The sequence below is a fragment of the Oncorhynchus kisutch genome, linkage group LG11, assembly GCF_002021735.2.
Source record: "Oncorhynchus kisutch isolate 150728-3 linkage group LG11, Okis_V2, whole genome shotgun sequence".
Lineage (NCBI taxonomy): Eukaryota > Metazoa > Chordata > Actinopteri > Salmoniformes > Salmonidae > Oncorhynchus > Oncorhynchus kisutch.
Genome location: NC_034184.2, coordinates 70,860,848 through 70,882,327, shown reverse-complemented (window position 1 = coordinate 70,882,327; position 21,480 = coordinate 70,860,848). Strand labels below are relative to the sequence as shown.

Here is a 21,480-nt window from a genome sequence, read left to right as displayed (position 1 = left end):
ACCATCGAAGGCAAGAACATTATCAAAGTCTTTGCCTCCTGCTCGTGCAGTTGCATAACTGGCAAATAAATATTGAACTGGTGGCAACCTAAAATACTGAGACCAGGTTGTTTAACTAGCTATACTTGCATATTAGACTATAATATAGTTTACTAGATATGCTGTTAGCTAGTTAGCATAGGGATTAGGGAAGGGTACCGACCTTTTTTGGATTGGTTCCTGGAATTCTTCCTCGGAGCCATCGTAAATGCACGGATGCTTACAGTTCAAAGGGTTAGAAATGCTCAAATACTTAGCCTGTACGCCTTCTTGTTCTCTAAATACAATTCTGATACCTCCTTATTGGTGGAAGCTCCTACTGCTGACTATCACAACACAAGTAACGTCCTCATGGATACTGACAAGCAAAAATGTACTAATGAGTGACCTCAAATTCGACAGGGAACGAGGTCCTGGGCGGATGATTTTTTGCTGTAGTTCTACAGCGTGGACCACTATCGTTGGGAGCGCCTAGAGAATCCGCCTTGAAGGTTTTGATACATTGCCTGGCTACACGACTCCTTGCTCCAGACAAACGCTACGCCACGCCCACGGACGTACATTTTCTTCTATGTAGCGAACTATAGTGCAGCGGAATAATTTAGGGTAAATTGTCAGGCTATTTGATAACAGCAAAAACGTGGCAAAAAAAGGGAACGTGTCCTCTCTATCGCGAGATTTTAACAATCAAAGGTTTAGGTGGCTGCTGGCTGGAGGGCTCCTATCCCCCCTCATCACCATTATATGTGTCTTTCCTTTCAGATAGAGACGGTGGATCGGGGAGGGACAGAGGGGACTGTATTGTATCTAACCTGGGGGGGGGGGGGGGTCTTCTCCATGTCGTGTGCTGCTGGATTCCTGCAGTATCTTCTGGGGGTCAGATTTTATGGGATTATAGCAGTTTCCTGGAGAGATTAATCTGGAGAGAGAGAGAGAAATACTGTACATAGCCATAATATGACATTTGACATATACACTCACAAGAACTACAGTGCATTCAAAAAGTATTCAGACCCATTGAATTTTCCACATTTTGTTACATTACTGCCTTATTCTAAAATGTATTAAATAAATAAAAATCCTCATCAATATATACACAATACTCTATAACGACAAAGCGAAAACAGGTTTTTTAGCAAATGTAAAAAAAAAATATATATACCTTATTTACATAAGTATTTTTACCCTTTGCTATGAGATTCGACATTGAGCTCAGGTTCATCCTGTTTCCATTGATCATCCTTGAGATGTTTCTACAACTTTATTGGAGTCAACCTGTGGTAAATTGAATTGATTGGACATGATTTGGAAAGTTGACAGTGCATGTCAGAGCAAAAACCAAGCCATGAGGTTGAAGGAATTGTCCGTAGAGCTCTGAGACAAGATTGTGTCAAGGTACAAATCTGAGCAAGGGTACCAAAAAAATGTTTGCAACATTGAAGGTCACCAAAAACACAATGGCTTCCATCATTCTTGAATGGAAGAAGTTTGGAAACACCAAGACTCTACCTAGAGCTGGACGCCGGCCCCCTTCTCGGGGGAGAAAGGCATTAGTCAGGGTGCTGACCATGAGTTCCTCTGAGGAGATGGGATAACCTTCCAGAAGGACAACCATCTCTGCAGCACTCCACCAATCAGGCCTTTATGGTAGAGTGGTCAGACAGAGGCCTTTTGCTCAGTTGTGCACTGGGGCCTCCCACGCCTCTTTCTATTCTGGTTCTGGTTTTGCGCCTTCAGTTTCTTGGCAATTTCTCGCATGGAATAGCCTTCATTTATTAGAACAAGAACAGACCGACAAGTTTCAGAAGAAAGTGCTTTGTCTCTGGCCATTTTCAGCCTGTAATCAAACCCTCAAATGCTGATGCTCCAGATACTCAACTAGTCTAAAGAAGGCCAATTGTATTGCTTCTTTAATCAGAACAACAGTTTTCAGCTTTGCTAACATAATTGCAAAAGGGTTTTCTAATGATCAATTAGCCTTTTAAAATTATAAACTTGGAGTAGCTAACACAACATGCCATTGCAACACAGGAGTGATGGTTGCTGATAATGGGCCTCTGTACTCCTATGTAGATATTCCACCAAAAAATCTGCCATTTCCAGTGACAATAGTTATTTACAACATTAACAATGTCTACACTGTATTTCTGATCAATTGGATGTTATTTTAATGGACAAAAAAATGTGTTTTTCTTTCAAAAACAAGGATATTTCTAAGTGACCCCAAACTTTTGAACGGTAGTGTATGTCGCACGTCACTACTTCACAGGAGCAGCATTTGAACATAAACATGTATTTTTTATCATGTGCCTTAATAACAAACTTGTATTCCATCGATAAATACAAATACAATTGTTTAATTACGAGCCTAGTTGGTTTGGCCATGGAAAAAGGCAGGAACCTTCCCACTAGTCATGATTGGCTGAGATAATGTATGGGCTGGACATGCCGGGAGATGAGTTTAGATTGGTCTGCCATGTAGCACACTTCTGTCTATAACGTGAGCTGTTCAGTATGTTAACAGTCCTTTCTACTGTGCCATTTTTGAAAGATATAACATTAGGCTTTGAGAACTACAAACTTTTTGCTACTTTTCTCAATAACATTGTTGCCATAAATTTAGCAGGCTCTGTCGACAGATCAGTAGTAAAAAGGAATGGGCTACTGCCCCGGTCAGTGTGAACCGGAGACAAACAAGATGTAGCGACAAACAAAGCAGAGTTAAATGGTTCCAGTCTCCCGTGAAGCGTTCATCCATGTTTACGGGTAAGAGTCTAGCTACACTTTCCGGAAATAAGTTTCTAATTTTGTCAGAAAGTCATTTTTATTGCAAGTTATTGCATACCGTTAGCTTGCTGGCTCGCTAGCTAATGTTACATGTATGATCTGTGTAGTAATATTATTCTAATCAGAAAACCATTTGCATTGTTAGTTATAGCCTAACGTTAGTTAGTTAACGTTGAGCCTAGTTTGTTAGCTTTCGCTACTTGCCGATTCATACTACAGCTATGACAATGTTTGTATTGGTAGTAGCATGAGTTAGGGTTATGCCGGTTCATTGTGTAGCTAGATAACTCACCCCATTTCGTACAAATGTGCGCAACCGCAACATTCAAACGAGGCTACAAAGAAAACTAATGATCGACATGGTAATGGCTCTATAGTATTGGAGAAAAGTTGAAAAAACGGACCCTCCGTTACATCGTGACGTGTCATGTCGTAACGTACAGCACGCATAAAGCAACTGATTCTGTCTTACAATCTCTCTCCACCAGGTGTAGCACTTCTCTCTTCCTTTGAAAACAAGAAATGGACAGTAACGGGGTAAGGGGGGAATACCTAGGCATTTTTTACGTCATCATTGCATGCGATCATCATTCTCAAAGCCGCTGTTTACTTCTAAGATCACATTAGCACCGCCCTAAAAACCCAATTCAAATTCAACACAAACCTTCAAATAGGTATGTAATGACACATTATATAAACTCTTTATAGTGTTTTATTGACATTTTAGAGGCGATAAGGTGATAAGTTGGACAGATCGAGTGAAAAAAAGCAATTTTCCCACAACATCTCTCCATCTCACTACCACGGGGCTCATTGCCTGCTTGAATTATGCTGAAACAGGCAGCGTTTAGGTCATGTAATTGATTCTGTTGGAAAGGGGAGAAATTGTGCTTTACAGTGGTATTGACATTACAGTTGATCTGGAAGTATTACGCTTTTGGGGCGCTAAAATAAGGGCAATTGTACGGACCAAGGCAATGTACGAGTTTACGTTAGCTACTTAGCTAGCTACATATCTAAACAAAAGACTCTACTTTGGCAGGAATATTACATGACCCATGAAATTAGCAGGTGTGTCTGGGGGTGATTACAGCCATCAATTGTATTTCATGAACGTGTACATGTCTAAAGTGACCCATCCACGTAGCTAGAGTGCGTGACGGATGGCTAGAGCATTTCCTTCACATGACCCATCAAAGTCTGTCGGGTAAGCGTCATCTAATAAAGATATAAAATTCTAAAATATTTTTATCTGGACACTTTCTGTTTTTGATATTGCTACTATGCATGTACTATCAATGTACTGTTTACAACTTCTATATCCTGTACATGTGACAAATAAACTTGGATTTTATTTGCTATAACGTCAGTGTGTTTACCACATGGCCTCACATGTGAATCCTTAAAGAGATGGATGGGATTAAGGTTTAAGAGGGTGTAAACGATGCTGAATGGGTGTAGACAAAGAAGATGTCTTGCCTACTGGAGACCGAATCAAGGCAGTCATATGATATCAGAGTGAGAATAACAAAATCAATGGGGTGCCCTGGAGGTCATGACCTCTGGGCACATTCCCTGCGTGCCTGGTCAGTTTTCAGTCATTATTACAGATTTTTTGTTGTTGTTGCTGACATGGCTAATTGAGTGAGTCAGTGACTGACATAAGAGAAAAACTGCTGACACACAACCAAATGTCAAAATTGAACCTGGTGTATTCTACTATTCTTACTCTCAATAGTAAATTGAGACCTCGGCTGAGCGTATGTTGCTTATGCCTGGAACCGGCCCTGTACAGACCCACAGATGACAGGTCTCAGACCATGACAACTGCAGGCCTGCTTCCAGCAGCATTTATATTCTAACTCGGTCAAATACACTATAGAAAAGGGTGGTCGAGAAGAAACACTAAATCAATCACACAAATATCACATCAACATTGCAATTGGTAGCTTGTTGTGTCCTGGAATTATGCAATATTATTTGTGACCGCAAGTCTCTGATCAATGCAATTCATCGTCCTCTGAAATTCAAAAGCATTTTATTCTCGTTGTCATGTTGGTTAATTTATTAAGCACTTATTTACCCAAAATATACTACATTTAATTACATCAACACGTGGGAGCACAGGGGTTGTGGATATGGAAGCATATAATTCTGTAGGAGCTTTTTCAACAACCAGACAAAGCTTATCTTTCAACTAAAACCAAATAAATGATTTATTTTTATACATTTTCTATAGCACTGTGCAATTCACATTGTTGGAGTAATCCATTTAGAGTTGTAGAGCACAGTCTTCATTTTGTTTGCATAAATAAAATAAAAAGTTGTGATTCCCTCCAGAATATCTCCCCCTAGACCTTCGTCATTGTATTTCAAGTAGATTTAGCTGCAGACTGTCAAGGGTAATGCCAATGACAACAAATGTAGCTTTCCTCTCAAATACAGTACAGTAGCCTATAAACATCCTGATTCCGTGGGTGAGATCCTTTAGTCGTACATATCCGTTGCTTCTTGACACGTGTGGTTTTTCTTTCCTCTTTTTATTAACATGAGAAAGCAACCTTTTGAAAATAACACAGGGTTCTCGAAAAAAAGAAAAAAAACTTGTGTCAAGTTGCCTACAAAATAATGACAGTCTATTTACAAAAAGAAAGATAGGGTCAGTAATTTAATATCAGCGTTCGTTAGCTAAAGAGATTCAGTTTGGGGGATGTGTCCTTGTATGTGTCCATTTGGTGAGAGAAAAACATCACCCAGCCGCCTTCAATACATCAGGAAACTGAAGGATATCACACATGCATACTATAGTCATGTCTTTACATTCTGTCAAGTCCTTGATTGGTCGCCTGACAATCCAGAAAATCTTCCTCATTGAACCGTTTCCTAAACATGGATTGGGATGAAGGGTAGTGATAGGTGGTTGGAAACCAAGCGTGTTCCTGGAATGTATAGGGGGAGAGACAAAAAGAAGAGAGAAAAGAAACGTGTGCAGTCTACCAATCAGGTCACAAAGTGAACCCCCAAGCAGAGCGACTTTCTCAAGATGGAAGGGCACCTTCGCTCTCTGAAGATGGGCATGGCAATTAAACATATTTCTTACAAATAAGGGGGGGATAAACAAAAGGAGACAAAGACATTGAATAAAAATAAACCTAAATGACAAAAACCTTAAAATGCCCTGGAATATTCCTCAGTCCATTCACTGTACAGTGTACACAGCAACAATTGTTTCTCGCCATTCTCCTTGCGTGTTCTCACGCCTCTCCACGTGGCTGGGTGTCGAACGGTGATGTTGTGTGACGCTCAGGCTACGGACCTTTTTGAGGGATTATTAAGGTGTTGTGACCTCTTATAAGATCTCATAAGGAGTTGTTGAGCACAGGTTTGTGTTACTAACACATGGATCTGGTGGGATGAGTTGAACAGTCCAAGTTTGGTGCCAGAGGAAGAAGAAAGGAGGAGGAAGAGGAGGGCAGGCTAGCAGAAGATGAGCCTTCTTCACAGACACCGGCGACCTCACGTGGACTTCTGCCGGTAGTGAAGGGTTAGGTCTCCACCACTCTTCCAGATAAAATGCTTGACGGTCCGCAGGTCCATGTTGGGATCCAATACCTACAGACAACGAAAAGTGATTTTGGGAACATATATATTAATACAAGATGTAACAAAGGCAAAAGATGGGGACTGTACCGTATAAGCTGCACAGTACCTGGTCCTGACAGAGCAGCTCGATCTTCTCCTCGGCCAGCACGGCCACGTCCTCCTCCTCCTTCTGCTCACTGGGCTTGTCGTTGTTCGCCGAGGCCCCCGTCTGAGACTCGTTGTCCAGGTTGATGATCTTCTCGTACACGTGCTCCATCACCTTCCTCACCTGGAGCATGTCACTGGCCGACAGGCGGTCCCTATTGGAAGACCACAACGTTGGAATATAACCGCAAGCTTGGAACATTGAACAGTCAGATATAGTTCCAAGTGAATTATCTCTTTATCAAAATGTGGTTTGCAGGCAAGGATGAACACGCAACACTAATAGGAACAGAGAAACTGGTTCAATCGTTATAAAAGTGTTTTCCCTTACTTCTTTAAGGTTTTTGCACCAGAAGAAGAATGAGGCTGGAGGTAGAAGGGGATTTTGTTGAATTTGGGCATGTTTTTCTAAAAGACAGGGAATAAAAAGTTGAAAATCATACATGAGAATCATAGTGTATAAACACTTAAATGTATCATTAAAGGACGAGAGCTCACATCTACAGTGATGTCGATGACCCACTGTGGCACGGTCTCATTGAGCAACATGGACTCAGTCTCACCACCGGAATCTCGACACAACAACCTGGAGAGCGAGAGAGAGAGAGAGCCTTGAATAAGCCTGCCGGGATGGTCAGGTGGGTGGGGTTTGCACTTTTAGTACTATTTCATGCTACACTGTGATAGACAGAGATAGCATTGTATATTTTACCTGAACAAGGTCCTTCCCCCTGCCTCTCCAAAGATGACTGGCGTGTGAGGGGGAACATGGAAGTAGCCGTTACCTTTCTGTATCCTGCTCTCATGCTCCCCGTTCACTGAACACACACACACAAACACACATCAGAACATAGAATATCACTGATAGATTTCATTCAACTTAATAACGTCAGAAAATATCACTGTCTGCATTATACTGTTAGTAAATGTGTGTGTATATGCGTATAGCAGCTCACTGTGGTTCATCTCCGTCTCTTCATCCATGGGGTTGATGTGGGTTCGGGGCCAATACTCCAGTAAGGCCTGCAGCAGCAGTCCACCCAGGTTCACTAGAAAAGAACAGAACTCTGTAGGAATGATACTGCATGTACGGTAACACTGTTTGGGTAAAAAAAAAAGTCAACCATATCTTACAGGGCAGTAAAAAAAATGATCACTCACACTTGGGGTCAGACCCATCAGGACTGGAGAAGCCTGCATCCTTGGCTGACACCCATGCAGCAAAGCAGTCGCTCTCATCCAGCGTGATGGTCAACATCTACCCAGCAGAATATATGTTTAAAATAAGAACAAATCCCTGTTCCACCGACTGTCCAAAGCTTACAATGTAAAACAGCGCAGGATTAGCTTACCCCAGTTTTAAGATCCACTGAGAACCAGTTTGGCACATAGACCATTTTGAACCTCTTTTTAATCTCTTCGTCAAACTCAATCTTTCCCAGGTCTTCCCCTTTACACGCCTGGATGAGGACAAGAGGTATTCAATCATACAATATGACAAACAATGGAGAGATGGACGATAAATGATCGATAGAAGAGAGAGCAAAAGACACACACCTTTAAAACATCCCAGTATGCAATGTTGTTGTTGGTGTCTTTGGTTAGTATGTGTCTCTTGTCGTTCAGAATGTGGCACTGGATAATGCTGGCTCCCCCTAGTGGACAGCAATAAACACAACACTCATTTAACTAGGCAAGTCAGTGAAGAACAAATTCTTATTTACAATGACAGCCTACTCTGGCCAAACCCGGACAATGCTGGACCAATTGTGTGCCGCCATATGGGCCTCCCAATCACGGCCGGATGTGATACAGCCTGGATTCGAACCAGAGACTGTAGTGACGTCTCTTGTACTCTTGCCTTAGACCGCTGCACCGGGCGGGAGCCCAAAATACAGAAGGTGTTTAAAATAGAATAGATATGTGGGCTCCTGAGTGGCGCAGCGGTCTAAGGTAAGAGTACAAGAGACGTCACTACAGTCCCTGGTTCGAATCCAGGCTGTATCACATCCGGCCGTGATTGGGAGTCCCATACGGCGGCGCACATTTGGTCCAGCATCGTCCAGGGTAGGTCGTCATTGTAAATAAGAATTTGTTTTTAACTGACTTGCCTAGTTAAATAAAGGTAAAAAAAACATTTGCAATGCAGTTTATTGGGATATTTATGAAGTTTGAATCTATCAATCATTTTTAATGATTAATGGATCATACAAAAATAAAACGTGTGTGTGTGTGTTGGGTTTTTACCTGTAACAACCTGCTCGGGTTGAGTACAGAGAGGCGTCAGGGGAGCAGTGCAGTCGTTGTCGTAATCGCCAGATGCTCGGAAATTATGAATGCCCTTCAGAGACTGCAATGAGTCATGACGGGAAACATAATCAGGGAGTGAACATTGCTTTAAAAGTATACAGCGACACACAGGCCTCACTGAATCCTGCTTTTTTTCTGTTATATTTTTTACAGTAATTCTATGTCTATTTAATATGAACATATCCATTACTCATATACAAACCCTGTTGTTCAACTTCAGCTATGCTGCTTACCCATTTGTTGACGGTGGACTTGGTGGTGGAGACCCAGAGGGCCGTGGGGGGGTCTGCCGAGCGGTCCAGCTCCATCTGAACCAGGGAGGCAAGAGGTCATTCAGATAGGAAAACTGATGGGTAAATGTGTTGTTGACAGAAACACTTAAGGATGACTTCACCTTGATAGTACTTGCTGATTATCTTTAAGATTTCTCATTAATGCGGTCCTGACTAATTATTATACTAGCGTACTTTCTTGTATACAACAGTCTTAAAAAAAACATTTGAGTTAATGTTACAAAATACTTAAGTTCAACAAACATCTAGGCCTAATATCTACAGGTTACAACCTTTTCAACTACGTTTCCCATCATGCCGTCGGCAAGGCTTATCACAGTAACCCCACCCCTTTCACCTTGAGGACGGGGGCTTTCTCCTCGCAGATGAGAACGCGGAGGTCTGGATTCCTCAAGTCGGTGCAGTAGATCTTGCGGTCACGACCGCCGGAGTAGACATGCGTGAAGGCTTCGTTGACCTGCAGGGCCCACACGCCCTCATCGTGCACCCGGTAGGTAGCGATGCACCGCTGCTGCCCCAGCGACCACAGACGGATGGTCCCGTCTGAGCTGCCCGAGAGACACTGGGGGGAAAAGCAGATGTAACATTAGGAATTACAACGTTTTCAAAACTTTCACAAAAATGTCCGGGTTGTTCGAAATCCAAGTTGAACATTTCCAGGTAAGAGGCTTCCCTCGCAGCTTATTGCCAGCAGATTCCAGAAATGACTGAAAAAGTCCTCTCCCTCCTATGAAGCATAAGAGAGCCATCGCAGCTGACATTTTTAAGGGTGAGGAACGAGATGAGATTTCTAATAGCCATCCGTACCTGAGTGCCATCCCTGTTTAGGAGTAATGATTTAACGTTGTCTGTGTGACCTTTCAACTTCATCAGCTTGGCACAGGTTCGAGGATCCCAAACTCTCAGCACCTGTAGCAGGACACATTCACTCTATGAGGTATATGAAAACACAGGTTTAGGTTTTTGTTGGTGGCACACTCTTTGTTCTTAGACACATCTTACTTTAGAACATGGAGGTGAAGTAACAGGTTCAGTTAGCTGGAAGTATATCAATGTCATCACACCACTAGAAAAATTACAACTCTATCAATACAAATGTGATTTAAGAACCCACCTTTTCAGTGGACCCTGACACAATGACGGTGCCCATCTGATTCATAGCCAGACTGTAGATGGAGTCTTTGTTGCCACTCAGTGAGGAGGCTGGGAGACGACAACAACAGCATAGTTACCACAACACTCAGGTCTGTCTCAACAGTCTACTCGTCAGTAACCAGGAAAGTCCCACTGAGACACAGTGTATTTTACATATTTAAGATATCCATCCCTCAAATTGATGTGTACTACAGAAACAAGAACATTGTCTTCAATGATGGTTCTCCAGATAGACATCTATCTCATGTCTTCATGCCAAGTAGTGCAGTGAACATTTACAATACTCAGTCTAGGATATGCCTGTGACATAATATAGCTGGGTCATGTTCATTAGGGCAAGCAATGGAAAACACTTTATGCAACAGGAAAAGAAAATGATCGTTTCCAGGTAGTCCCTCCCGGTTTCAGTTCCTTTCCTTCAGTTCGGTGCCCAATGTCTGAACAGGACCCAGATGAGAGAGCATACTCACTGGTGACAGTATTATTGGAGGCGGTCAGTGCCGTTAGTGTGTTGACGTCCCATAGAAAGATCTGTCTGTCCAGCCCTGCTGAGGCCACCAGTTCCTTGTCCTTGGCATAGGCTAAGGCTTTGACATAGTCCTGTACAGACAAAACCATAGGGGGTTACATCAATCGGATGCCAAGTCAGTGCTTTTGAGTAAGATTTTGGTTCTGATTGTGCTTCAGCCTATACCTTGAAATGTGCATGCTAACTCTAATGTAGCAGTAACGTTATGCGTATGTACCTTAAGTTTGGCCTTTGTGAAGATTTTGGAGCTCAGTACATAGTATGTTATTACATACCTTATGTGTTCGCAATGTGGACATGCAGAATCCCTTATGCGCATTCCAGACTTTCACTGTGGTGTCTGAGGAAGCAGATATCACTGGAATACAGAGTAAAAATGTGTCTTTATTTTTCAGACACAGGATAACTAGGAACAGTCAATATGCTATTAAAAACATACATTTTCAAAGGCAAAAAAACAACAACTATTTATATCAATGGCTTGCAGGCTTAAGTAACTGTCCAGTGTTTCCAGATTTCTATGAAATATGACCTATAATTAATGACAATATGAGTGAAATAGTTTCCCTTCCAAACAAATTGTAGTTAAGTATGTTAAAAAGCAGCTTTCTGTGTTGGAATGGTGTGGGCATACTGTATACTGGTCATTAATAATATAAATGTGAGTAGACCGCTGATTGACCAGCTCAGGAGGATGACGACATCCTCTATGACAAAATATAAAGCATTTTTGAAATGGTCTGTTTGAGGTACAAGTGAGGTATTTTATTTATTTATTTATTTTTAAGTGTTTTTTCTACAATTCATGCTTTAGCCACAAATACGAGTATAGGATGAGTAAACAACATTATTTGGGTAGGAGTTAACAGAATATTCACTTTTAAAAGTGAGATTTTCCCTGGACATATAGTAGTAAATATCCATTAACAGGGTTTTGCCAATTTGCACGTGATGGAAATGTCCTAAAGTCTGGTTGCTTTTCAGTGATAATTCTTTAATAAAAAAATGCACTTTCCATTCTGAGGGGTAGGGTTCAATTTAACCCCTTCAGCTCTGGATTAATACATTACACTGACTCACATGTCTTCCCATTGCAACAGAGGACGATGTCATTGACCCAATCTGTGTGGTGTTCCATCGATGCAATGTACGGGTCCTGCTGCAATAAAGAGAATTTACGCTGCAAAATCAGTGGGTTTATGCAAGTATTCTATGACAATCAATTACAATAACAGCACAACAAATAAGTCTGGATCTTTTCATTTGAACATTGACCATAGGCATTGGTCTGTACATCTATGCATCTAAAACATTAGCTCTTTCTCAATTCATCTTTCCTCGACACCTTTAACATACCCTCTCTTCGCCTCCTTCTCAAAAAGGGGAGGGACCTTGGACCGTCTCCTCCAATACAGTTGAGAAGGAGACGATAGGATGTCAGGGATCAAGGAAAGATGAGCGATAGAGCCATCAAAACCACAGTGTGACCTCGAGGGAGAGGGGTCGTGATGATAATATGGCATTCTGCCAAGTGGAGTGTTTAGGTGACGGACAGGTTACCTTGTGCTGGTTGACGCTCCATATCCTAATAATGGAGTCTCGGCCAGCCGTGAAGAGGCGGTTCAAGGCCGGGTCGAGCTGCAGAGCATTCACCCCATTGCGGTTATACTTCTCCACCTCATCCCGAATCACATAGGACACCTGCAGAGAGAACTGGATATGAGTGCACTTTGAACCATATTACAATATAATGAAGATAGATTGGTGTTGTTTCTGGTGAATCCTTGACATTGTCCTGTATACCTATAATAACATATAGGCACTGGTGTTGGCACTGTTGCTGAAACATTTCTAGTGTCATATATGGCTTGTAAACACTGGTAATGTATATCGGTCAAGGATATCTGTTGAAATGGATGATGGAACCTGTGGAAATGAATGATGCTACAGCAGGGAGTGTCAGGTGAGTCCTGGAAATACTAGCCCTTCACCACCACTCTCAGTTCCATTACACATAAGTCATTGGACAAAGGTCCATTCTGTAGGAGGGAGTTTTGTTAAGAACCCCGACACTCAATCTGAACATTAACACACATCGCTTGCGGTACGGTATTGGAGAATTCAGCGAGAATTATATCAGCGAGAATTAATAATAATAGAAAAATAGTTGATAGGTTTAGTGCTCCCACACAGCCATATCTCTGTGTTACAGCGGTTGTTTACAGAAAACAGACAAGACGAGGTGACCGCCTGTGCTAATTAAGCAATAAGGCCCAAGAGGGTGTCAATATACCACAGCTAAGGGATGTTCTCATGCACAACGCAAAGTGGAGTGCCTGGATACAGCCCTTAGCCGTGATATATTGACCATATTCTACAACCCCCTAGGTGCCTTATTGCTATTATAATTAGAGCAGTAAAAATAAATGTTGTGTCATACCCGTGGTATAGGGTCTGATATAGCACGGTGTCAGCACATCAGCATTCAGGACAATTTATAAATAGCTTTCTAGCATGTTCCGAGCACCTGCGTGTAAGCGTAACTCTGGAAGTGTAGTGGATATGTAGTTTCAAACCAAATTATTGGATGGAGGCAACCATAGGTGTATGGATCTGTGCAAAACTGCTACAGTAAGTGTATCTTTTTCATTTGAAGGATTCTTTCTCACGGATTAATGATAAGGTCCATATGTTTCAAAAGCCGTATCGCAAGCAATGATTATTGACGTGTCTAAACGTTAAAACACAGCGTTGGGATTTTAGTTCACAAAGCAGTCTTGGGCGAAGCTAATGGAGCTCACCAGTCCTTGTAGTCCTAAAACCACAAAATAAGTTACCTCTGGTTCGTTCACCCATCCTTATGGGAAAAATTGGGTTTTGGAATAAATGCAGAAAATAAGGTCTGAGTTTAACACATGCTTAGGAAATCTTATACGTTTTGTTGTATTTGATAATAGCAGTCAGTTAACATGACCTTTATGAAGCCTGTATGTGCTTCATGATTTTTTTATCACAAATTCTTCAAAATTCAGAGAAAGTGACATTAACCGATTAAGTTTATCTCAAAGAACAAAATGTATAACATTTCCTAAGCCTGTGTTTACCACAGACCTTATTTTTGGAATTTATCCAAAACGGCATTCATTTTTCCCATAGGCTTTGTCCAACGATCCATTGTGGAGTTAGTGCCTACAAAAAGACAACCATTAGTATTTCTCTCTATGGCTGAGAACTGCAGGGAGAAGGCAGAATGCCGCCTAGAGTTTGAGAGTTGTGTAAATAATAGCCGTCCCATTAAACTCAGCCTAAATGTACATTCTGAGATACCATAGCCTGCTGACAGACAGTGACATTGTTTTTATTTCACTATATGCAAATTGCAGTGGCTCTGCAATGCAAATCTGGAATATTCAATGCAAATGGATTTCCAGGTGCAGAATACACATTTGCAGATATCTACATACAAACATTATATTGCATCAACAGGGGACAAGGAGACTTGTTGACCATCTATTAGTACTGTAATGCAGCACTCAACACACTGCATGCCATCATTAGTCTTGCGACTACAGTTTGATGACGTCGGGCAAAATAGGATCAAGCCTATCAAATTGTAATCAGACAAAAGATAATTGCACCATCCAACTGGTTGCATACTAGATAGCCAAAATAGAAAATCACGTCCTTCAGTTAGCTATCTCGTGACGTGAGGGTGGGCGCGGGGGGAATTATTCCATCTCTACCCGCAATAACACCCCATAATCCCACTAACACATACAAATATCTTGACAACCCATTAAACTCGAAACACGATCTCGGTAAACCGGAATGAGTAATTTGCAGCGGGTCGCAAAATCTTGTGAGTAGCTGTAAGCTAAACTAGCTCTCTGCTAGCGGTGCCAGAGCCTGGGACTGACCGCCTGGGACTGACCGGCTGCACTTGCACACGTTGAGTGTTTAAAGACATCCATGGATAACCAGGCAAAATATACATTTCCGCGGCCATGAATGCAACTTGAAAAATCCTTACTCTGCATGACAAAATAGATACATTTACCTGGACTTTTCTCCGCCCAGCAGCATTTTGCCTGTGAAGAGTCGCCATCTTACATGTTGACAGCTTAACGTCACTTCCATAAGGCGCAAAGGAGGATACTTCCGGAAAGTGAGGGCCCAATCTTCGAGGCTCCGCCTACAAAATTGATAGGCGCCTTAATACATGTATTGCACAGAAATAATATATTTACACTAAACAAAAATATAAACGCAACATGTAAAGTCCAAAAAATATTACTTACCCCAGGATACTTCAACTGGTGACTATCCGAGAGAATAAAGAAAAAGGTGCACTGTTGCTGCATAAATCTGATAGATTTATCGACGGGACAAGTAAACAATCGGCAACATGTAAAGTGTTGGTACCATGTTTCATGACCTGACATAAAAGATCCCAGAGATGTTCCATACGCACAACAAGCTTATTTATCTCACATTTGTTTACATACTTGTTAGTGAGCACTTCTCCTTTGCCAAAATAACACATCTACCTGATAGGTGTGGAATATCAAGAAGCTGATTAAACAGCATGATCATTACACAGGTGCACCTTCTGCTGGGAACAATAAAAGGTCACTCTAAAATGTGCAGTTTTGTCTCACAACACAATGCCACAGATGTCTCAAGTTTTGTGGAAGCATGCAATTGACATGCTAACTGCATGAATGTCCTCCAGAGCTGCGTCCAATCGGCCTTGCAACCGCAGACAGCATTACAACCGCAGACCACGTATAACTACGCCAGCCCAGGATCTCCACATCCTGCTTCTTCACCTGCTGGGTCGTCTAAGACCAGCCCCCCGGACAGGTGATGAAACTGTGGGTTTGCACAACCGATTCATTTCTGCACAAACTGTCAGAAACCATCTCAGGGAAACTCATTTGCGTGCACCTCGTCCTCACCAGGGTCTTGACCTGACTGCAGTTCGGAGTCGTAACCTGCTTCACTGGGCAAATGCTCACTTTCGATGGCCACTGGCACTCTGGAGAAGTGTGCTCTTCAAGGATTAATCCCAGTTTCAACTGTACCGGGCAGACAGTGTGTATGACGTCGTGTGGGCGGGCAGTTTGCTGATGTCAACATGGTGGTGGTGGGGTTATGGTATGGGTGGGCATAAGCTACAGACAACAAACACAATTGTATTTATCAATGTCAATTTGAGTGCAGAGATTCCGTAATGAGATCCTGAGGCTCATTGTCATGCCATTCATTTTTATTGATTTATTTTTATTTAACCAGGCAAGTCAGGCAATAACAGTGGGTTAACTGCCTTTTTCAGGGGCAGAATGACAGATTTTTACCTTGTCAGCTCGGAGATTCAATCTGGCCCAACGCTCTAACCACTAGGCTACCTGTCGCCCATTCATCCGCTGCTATCACCTCATGTTTCAGCATGATACTGCAAGGCCCCATGTCACAATGATCTGTACACAATTCCTGGAAGCTGCAAATGTCCCTACACACTCACCAGACATGTCCCCCATTGAGCATATTTGCGATGCTCTGGATCAACGTGTACGACAGCGTGTTCCGGTTCCTGCCAAAATCCAGCAATTTCACAGAGCCCTTGAAGAGGAGTGGGACATCATTCCACAGGCCACAGTCAACAGCCTGATCAACTCTATGCAAAGGAAATGTGTTGCACTGCATGAGGCAAATGGTGGTCACACCAAATACTGACTGGTTTTCTGATCCACGGCCATACTTTTTTTATGTGTCTGTGACCAACAGAGGCATCTCTGTATTCCCAGTCATGTGATATCCATAGATTAGACCCTAAGGAGTTTATTTCAACTGACTGATTGCCTTATATGAACTGCAACTCAGTAAAATCTTTGAAATTGTTGCATGTTGCGTTTATATTTTTGTCCAGTGTACATATATTATCACGGAATACATGCGTGGTGAAAAGCAATGTAATTACAGTGTTATTGTAAGATTGAAAGTCAATATATATAAAAAATAAAAAAAATTAAAAAAAAGAGTTAACAGGGCGTGTTTTTTTTACCCTCGCAGGTGTCGTCTCCTTCAGACTATTGTTTTCACTATATATTTTACCTCTTGGGGATGTTATTCGAAAACATAATGTAAACTTTCACTGCTATGCGGATGACACACAGCTGTACATTTCAATGAAACATGGTGAAGCCCCAAAATTGCCCTCGCTAGAAGCATGTGTTTCAGACATAAGGAAGTGGATGGCTGCAAACTTTCTACTATTAAACTCGGACAAAACAGAGATGCTTGTTCTAGGTCCCAAGAAACAAAGAGATCTTCTGTTGAATCTGACAATTAATCTTAATGGTTGTACAGTCGTCTCAAATAAAACTGTGAAGGACCTCGGCGTTACTCTGGACCCTGATCTCTCTTTTGAAGAACATATCAAGACCATTTCGAGGACAGCTTTTTTCCATCTACGTAACATTGCAAAAATCAGAAACTTTCTGTCCAAAAATGATGCAAAAAAATTAATCCATGCTTTTGTCACTTCTAGGTTAGACTACTGCAATGCTCTATTTTCCGGCTACCCGGATAAAGCACTAAATAAACTTCAGTTAGTGCTAAATACGGCTGCTAGAATCCTGACTAGAACCAAAAAATTTGTTCATATTACTCCAGTGCTAGCCTCTCTACACTGGCTTCCTGTCAAAGCAAGGGCTGATTTCAAGGTTTTACTGCTAACCTACAAAGCATTACATGGGCTTTCTCCTACCTATCTCTCTGATTTGGTCCTGCCGTACATACCTACACGTACGCTATGGTCACAAGACGCAGGCCTCCTAATTGTCCCTAGAATTTCTAAGCAAACAGCTGGAGGCAGGGCTTTCTCCTATAGAGCTCCATTTTTATGGAACGGTCTGCCTACCCATGTCAGAGACGCAAACTCGGTCTCATCCTTTAAGTCTTTACTGAAGACTTATCTCTTCAGTGGGTCATATGATTCAGTGTAGTCTGGCCCAGGAGTGGGAAGGTGAACGGAAAGGCTCTGGAGCAACGAACCGCCCTTGCTGTCTCTGCCTGGCCGGTTCCCCTCTTTCCACTGGGATTCTCTGCCTCTAACCCTATTACAGGGGCTGAGTCACTGGCTTGCTGGGGCTCTCTCATGCCGTCCCTGGAGGGGGTGCGTCACCTGAGTGGTTGATTCACTGTTGTGGTCATCCTGTCTGGGTTGGCGCCCCCCCCTTGGGTTGTGCCGTGGCGGAGATCTTTGTGGGCTATACTCAGCCTTGTCTCAGGATGGTAAGTTGGTGGTTGAAGATATCCCTCTAGTGGTGTGGGGGCTGTGCTTTGGCAAAGTGGGTGTGGTTATATCCTTCCTGTTTGGCCCTGTCCGGGGGTGTCCTCGGATGGGGCCACAGTGTCTCCTGACCCCTCCTGTCTCAGCCTCCAGTATTTATGCTGCAGTAGTTTATGTGTCGGGGGGCTGGGGTCAGTTTGTTATATTTGGAGTACTTCTCCTGTCCTATTCGGTGTCCTGTGTGAATCTAAGTGTGCGTTCTCTAATTCTCTCCTTCTCTCTTTCTTTCTCTCTCTCGGAGGACCTGAGCCCTAGGACCATGCCCCAGGATTACCTGACATGATGACTCCTTGCTGTCCCCAGTCCACCTGGCCGTGCTGCTGCTCCAGTTTCAACTGTTCTGCCTTCTTATTATTCGAACATGCTGGTCATTTATGAACATTTGAACATGTTGGCCATGTTCTGTTATAATCTCCACCCGGCACAGCCAGAAGAGGACTGGCCACCCCACATAGCCTGGTTCCTCTCTAGGTTTCTTCCTAGGTATTGGCCTTTCTAGGGAGTTTTTCCTAGCCACCGGGCTTCTACACCTGCATTGCTTGCTGTTTGGGGTTTTAGGCTGGGTTTCTGTACAGCACTTTGAGATATCAGCTGATGTACGAAGGGCTATATAAATACATTTGATTTGATTTGATTTGATAAGTTACCTAACATTTTTTGGGTATTATTTTGTGGCACCTTCATTTTAGTAGTGAAACTATCCTGGAATCATGCCTGGTTTGCAATCTCAGCAAAAGGCCTTCATTTGTCTGTGTCCTGTCTGGAATTTAGTGACCATAAATGAACTTACAATCAACCCCTTGACCTGACAATTGGTCAAGGGTGCATTGTTTTGTTATTTATCCACCTGTCTGACATATTTGGCCCTGCTGGCAAAAAACAGTCTAGGCCAGCATAGGTCACCAGCCTTCGCTGTGTTTTTGCTGTGACCAACCTTCGCTGTGTTTTTGCTGGTGACCAGCATCTGTTTTAGACATTGTGACAAGCATCTGCTGGTATAGTGGTCACCAACTAAACCAGCATCAAAGTACTTTGAGGGCCTAGTTTTCCCCTTAGACATGCAAGTCACATTATGCTGGCTAGCAAAGTGATGTTTAATTCCTATCAGAATCCAGAAAGAGTGGGGATATCCCATTTTGTTTTATTTTAGTCACCCACAATATGCATTCAGAATGACTGCCAGGGTTAGAAAGATAAGTACATGAGATTACCTAAAGCATCTAAACTGGAACAACCATTTCAGTAACGGGTACAATAGATCTAACTACCAGATTGGATTAGTTTAGAAAAATGTATCTTATTTATCTTTGTGTAGCATAAGATTAATTAATCAAGCAACGTACATACTGTCGGAAGTCGGCTCCCCTCCTTGTTCGGGCGGCGTTCAGCGGTCGACGTCACCGGCCTTCTAGACATCGCCGCTTCATTTTTCATTGTTCCATTTGTTTTGTCTTGTTCCCTGCACACCTGGTTTACATTCCCTAATCACATTGCATATATATATTCCTCTGTTCCCCCCATGTCTTTGTGTGGAATTGTTTTGTTTTGTGTTTGTTGTATCGCGCCAGTCTGGTTTTTCACCCTGGGCATTGCCTGTACCCTATTTGGGGAATTATTGGTGAACCTTATTGTTATATTATTGACGGTATTTTGCGCTTGTCACTTTTGCCGGTTGGCTTAAGTTGTAGCTGTTTGCGCCCATCTGTTTGTTGCTCTTGGCTAATAAATTCGCCTGATCACCTATTCTCTGCTCTCCTGCACTTGACTCGAATGACCAGCAGCGAAAACCCTGACACATACAAAAATACAACAAACAAAAACGATATTGAAACAAACAATTCCCCAAAAATCTAACTGCAATGGAGCATGTTGGGAAATATGATAATGATGGGCGTGGTTTTGCCAGACTACCTTGACCAGCTACCATGCTGCACCAGCATAGACTGGCATGGACCAGCTTGGTCACCAGCATTCCAGCATTAACTGGTCACTAGCATCCACAGTTTGACCAGCTGGTTGGCCGGCCTAACCAGCTAGACCATGCTGCTCAGATCAGCTTGACCAGCACTGACCAGTATAGACCAGAATGGGCCAGATTGAAATGTAGGCTGGTCTATGCTGTTTTTTTATGCAGGTTATTCTGCTAGTGACAGATACTAATGTTTAGCCTCCCTTGTATCAATGGGTGGGTACAGAGGAAAATCCTTCTGGGAACATGCCAGAAATTCAGCTCAAAAACGTTTTGGGTCATACCAAGATGACTGTGTCACTCTTCAAGTCTGCCCCTGCTTCTATCACAATAAAGCATGAATTTAGTGTTATAGTGTAGAGGTGCTAGTCTCTCTAGTCAGATGGATTGCCTCCCACAATCTACCAATGGCTCCAAGGTCTGGGTTTTTGAGACTATAGAGGTGCCTCTATTACTCTAAGTGAATTGGAATTTAAACGTATTGGTCCTTTTCAATTAATTCTCTGTGTGTTCTAAAAGGTTGCAGATGTAACTCTGGAGAATGCACCTGTTTCCTACTAAATGATGGTGCATTTTGTACTCTGTAATGAAACCATCCACAGTGGTGTTTTATTTGCTTGGTATTTTAAGCTACCACACAACATTCTTTGAAATGTCTGTCCACCACCTCAAGCTCAACCTCGACAAGATGGAGCTGGTCTTCCTCCCGGGGAAGGTGTGCCCACTCAAAGACCTCTCCATCACAGTCAACAACTCCACAGTGTCCACCTCCCATAGTGCAAAAAACCTTGGTGTGGCCCTGGATAACACCCTGTCGTTCTCTGCAAACATCAAAGAAGTGACTCGATCCTACAGGTTCATGCTTTACAACATCCATAGAGTACGACCTTTCCTCACACAGGAAGCAGCGCCGGTCTTAATTCAGGCACTTGTCATCTCCCTACTGGACTACTGCAACTCTCTGTTGGCTGGGCTCCTCGCTTGTGCCATCAAACCCCTGCAACTTATCCAGAAGTTGAACAACCACCTGGTGTTCAACCTTCCCAAGTTCTCCCATATCACCCCGATCCTCCGCACACTCCAATGGCTTCCAGTTGAAGCTCGCATCCACTACAAGACTATGGTGCTTGCCTACGGAGTAGCAAGGGGAACTGCCCCTACCTTCAGGCTATGCTCAAACCCTACATCCCAACCCGAGCACTCGGGAGGTCACCTCCTGCTCAGCCCAGTCAAAGTTATCTCTGTCCTGGCACCCCAATGGTGGAACCAGCTTCCCCCTGATGCTAGGAAAGCAGAG

The 21,480-nt window shown here is 42.8% G+C and overlaps 2 protein-coding genes across 7 annotated transcripts in view; both read right to left on the bottom strand.

The window, feature by feature from the left end:
* Positions 1–682, bottom strand: part of unm_hu7910 (un-named hu7910) — a 41,331-nt gene extending 40,649 nt beyond the window's left edge. The window contains exon 1 of one of the 3 annotated variants that reach the window (XM_031836245.1): positions 203–682. In XM_031836245.1, coding sequence (XP_031692105.1) covers positions 203–242 — 40 coding nt within the window. In that variant the 5' untranslated portion in view covers positions 243–682. The remainder of the gene's footprint in view (positions 1–202) is intronic. The other 2 variants (XM_031836234.1, XM_031836236.1) reach the window with 2 other exon arrangements.
* Positions 683–4,847: 4,165 nt separating this feature from the next.
* wdr48a (WD repeat domain 48a) lies at positions 4,848–15,040 on the bottom strand. Of its 4 annotated transcripts, none has more exons than XM_031836229.1 (19): positions 14,918–15,040; positions 12,421–12,561; positions 11,941–12,019; positions 11,136–11,218; positions 10,802–10,931; positions 10,291–10,379; positions 9,984–10,106; positions 9,514–9,738; positions 9,117–9,191; positions 8,821–8,923; positions 8,131–8,228; positions 7,926–8,033; positions 7,735–7,831; positions 7,530–7,622; positions 7,286–7,391; positions 7,072–7,159; positions 6,905–6,981; positions 6,536–6,728; positions 4,848–6,438 (listed from the first exon to the last, which is right to left on the bottom strand). In XM_031836229.1, the coding sequence occupies exons 1-19, from the start codon at positions 14,963–14,965 to the stop codon at positions 6,343–6,345; spliced, it is 2,052 nt and encodes a 683-aa protein (XP_031692089.1). In that variant the 5' UTR covers positions 14,966–15,040; the 3' UTR covers positions 4,848–6,342. The 4 variants fall into 4 exon arrangements, with proteins under 4 accessions (XP_031692089.1, XP_020350015.1, XP_031692090.1 ...); XM_020494426.2 differs by having other exon boundaries at positions 9,984–10,085; XM_031836230.1 differs by having other exon boundaries at positions 11,941–12,016.
* Positions 15,041–21,480: the final 6,440 nt, after the last annotated feature.

Excerpts from the sequence above, each read along its gene's own strand:
- wdr48a (XM_031836229.1), bottom strand. The coding sequence starts at position 14,965 with ATGGCGACTCTTCACAGGCAAAATGCTGCTGGGCGGAGAAAAGTCCAG. Across the intron at positions 9,192-9,513 it reads AGAAAGCCCCCGTCCTCAAG|ATGGAGCTGGACCGCTCGGC; the intron begins GTGAAAGGGGTG and ends TCCCTGGTTCAG. Across the intron at positions 6,982-7,071 it reads TCATCGACATCACTGTAGAT|AAAAACATGCCCAAATTCAA; the intron begins GTGAGCTCTCGT and ends CCTGTCTTTTAG.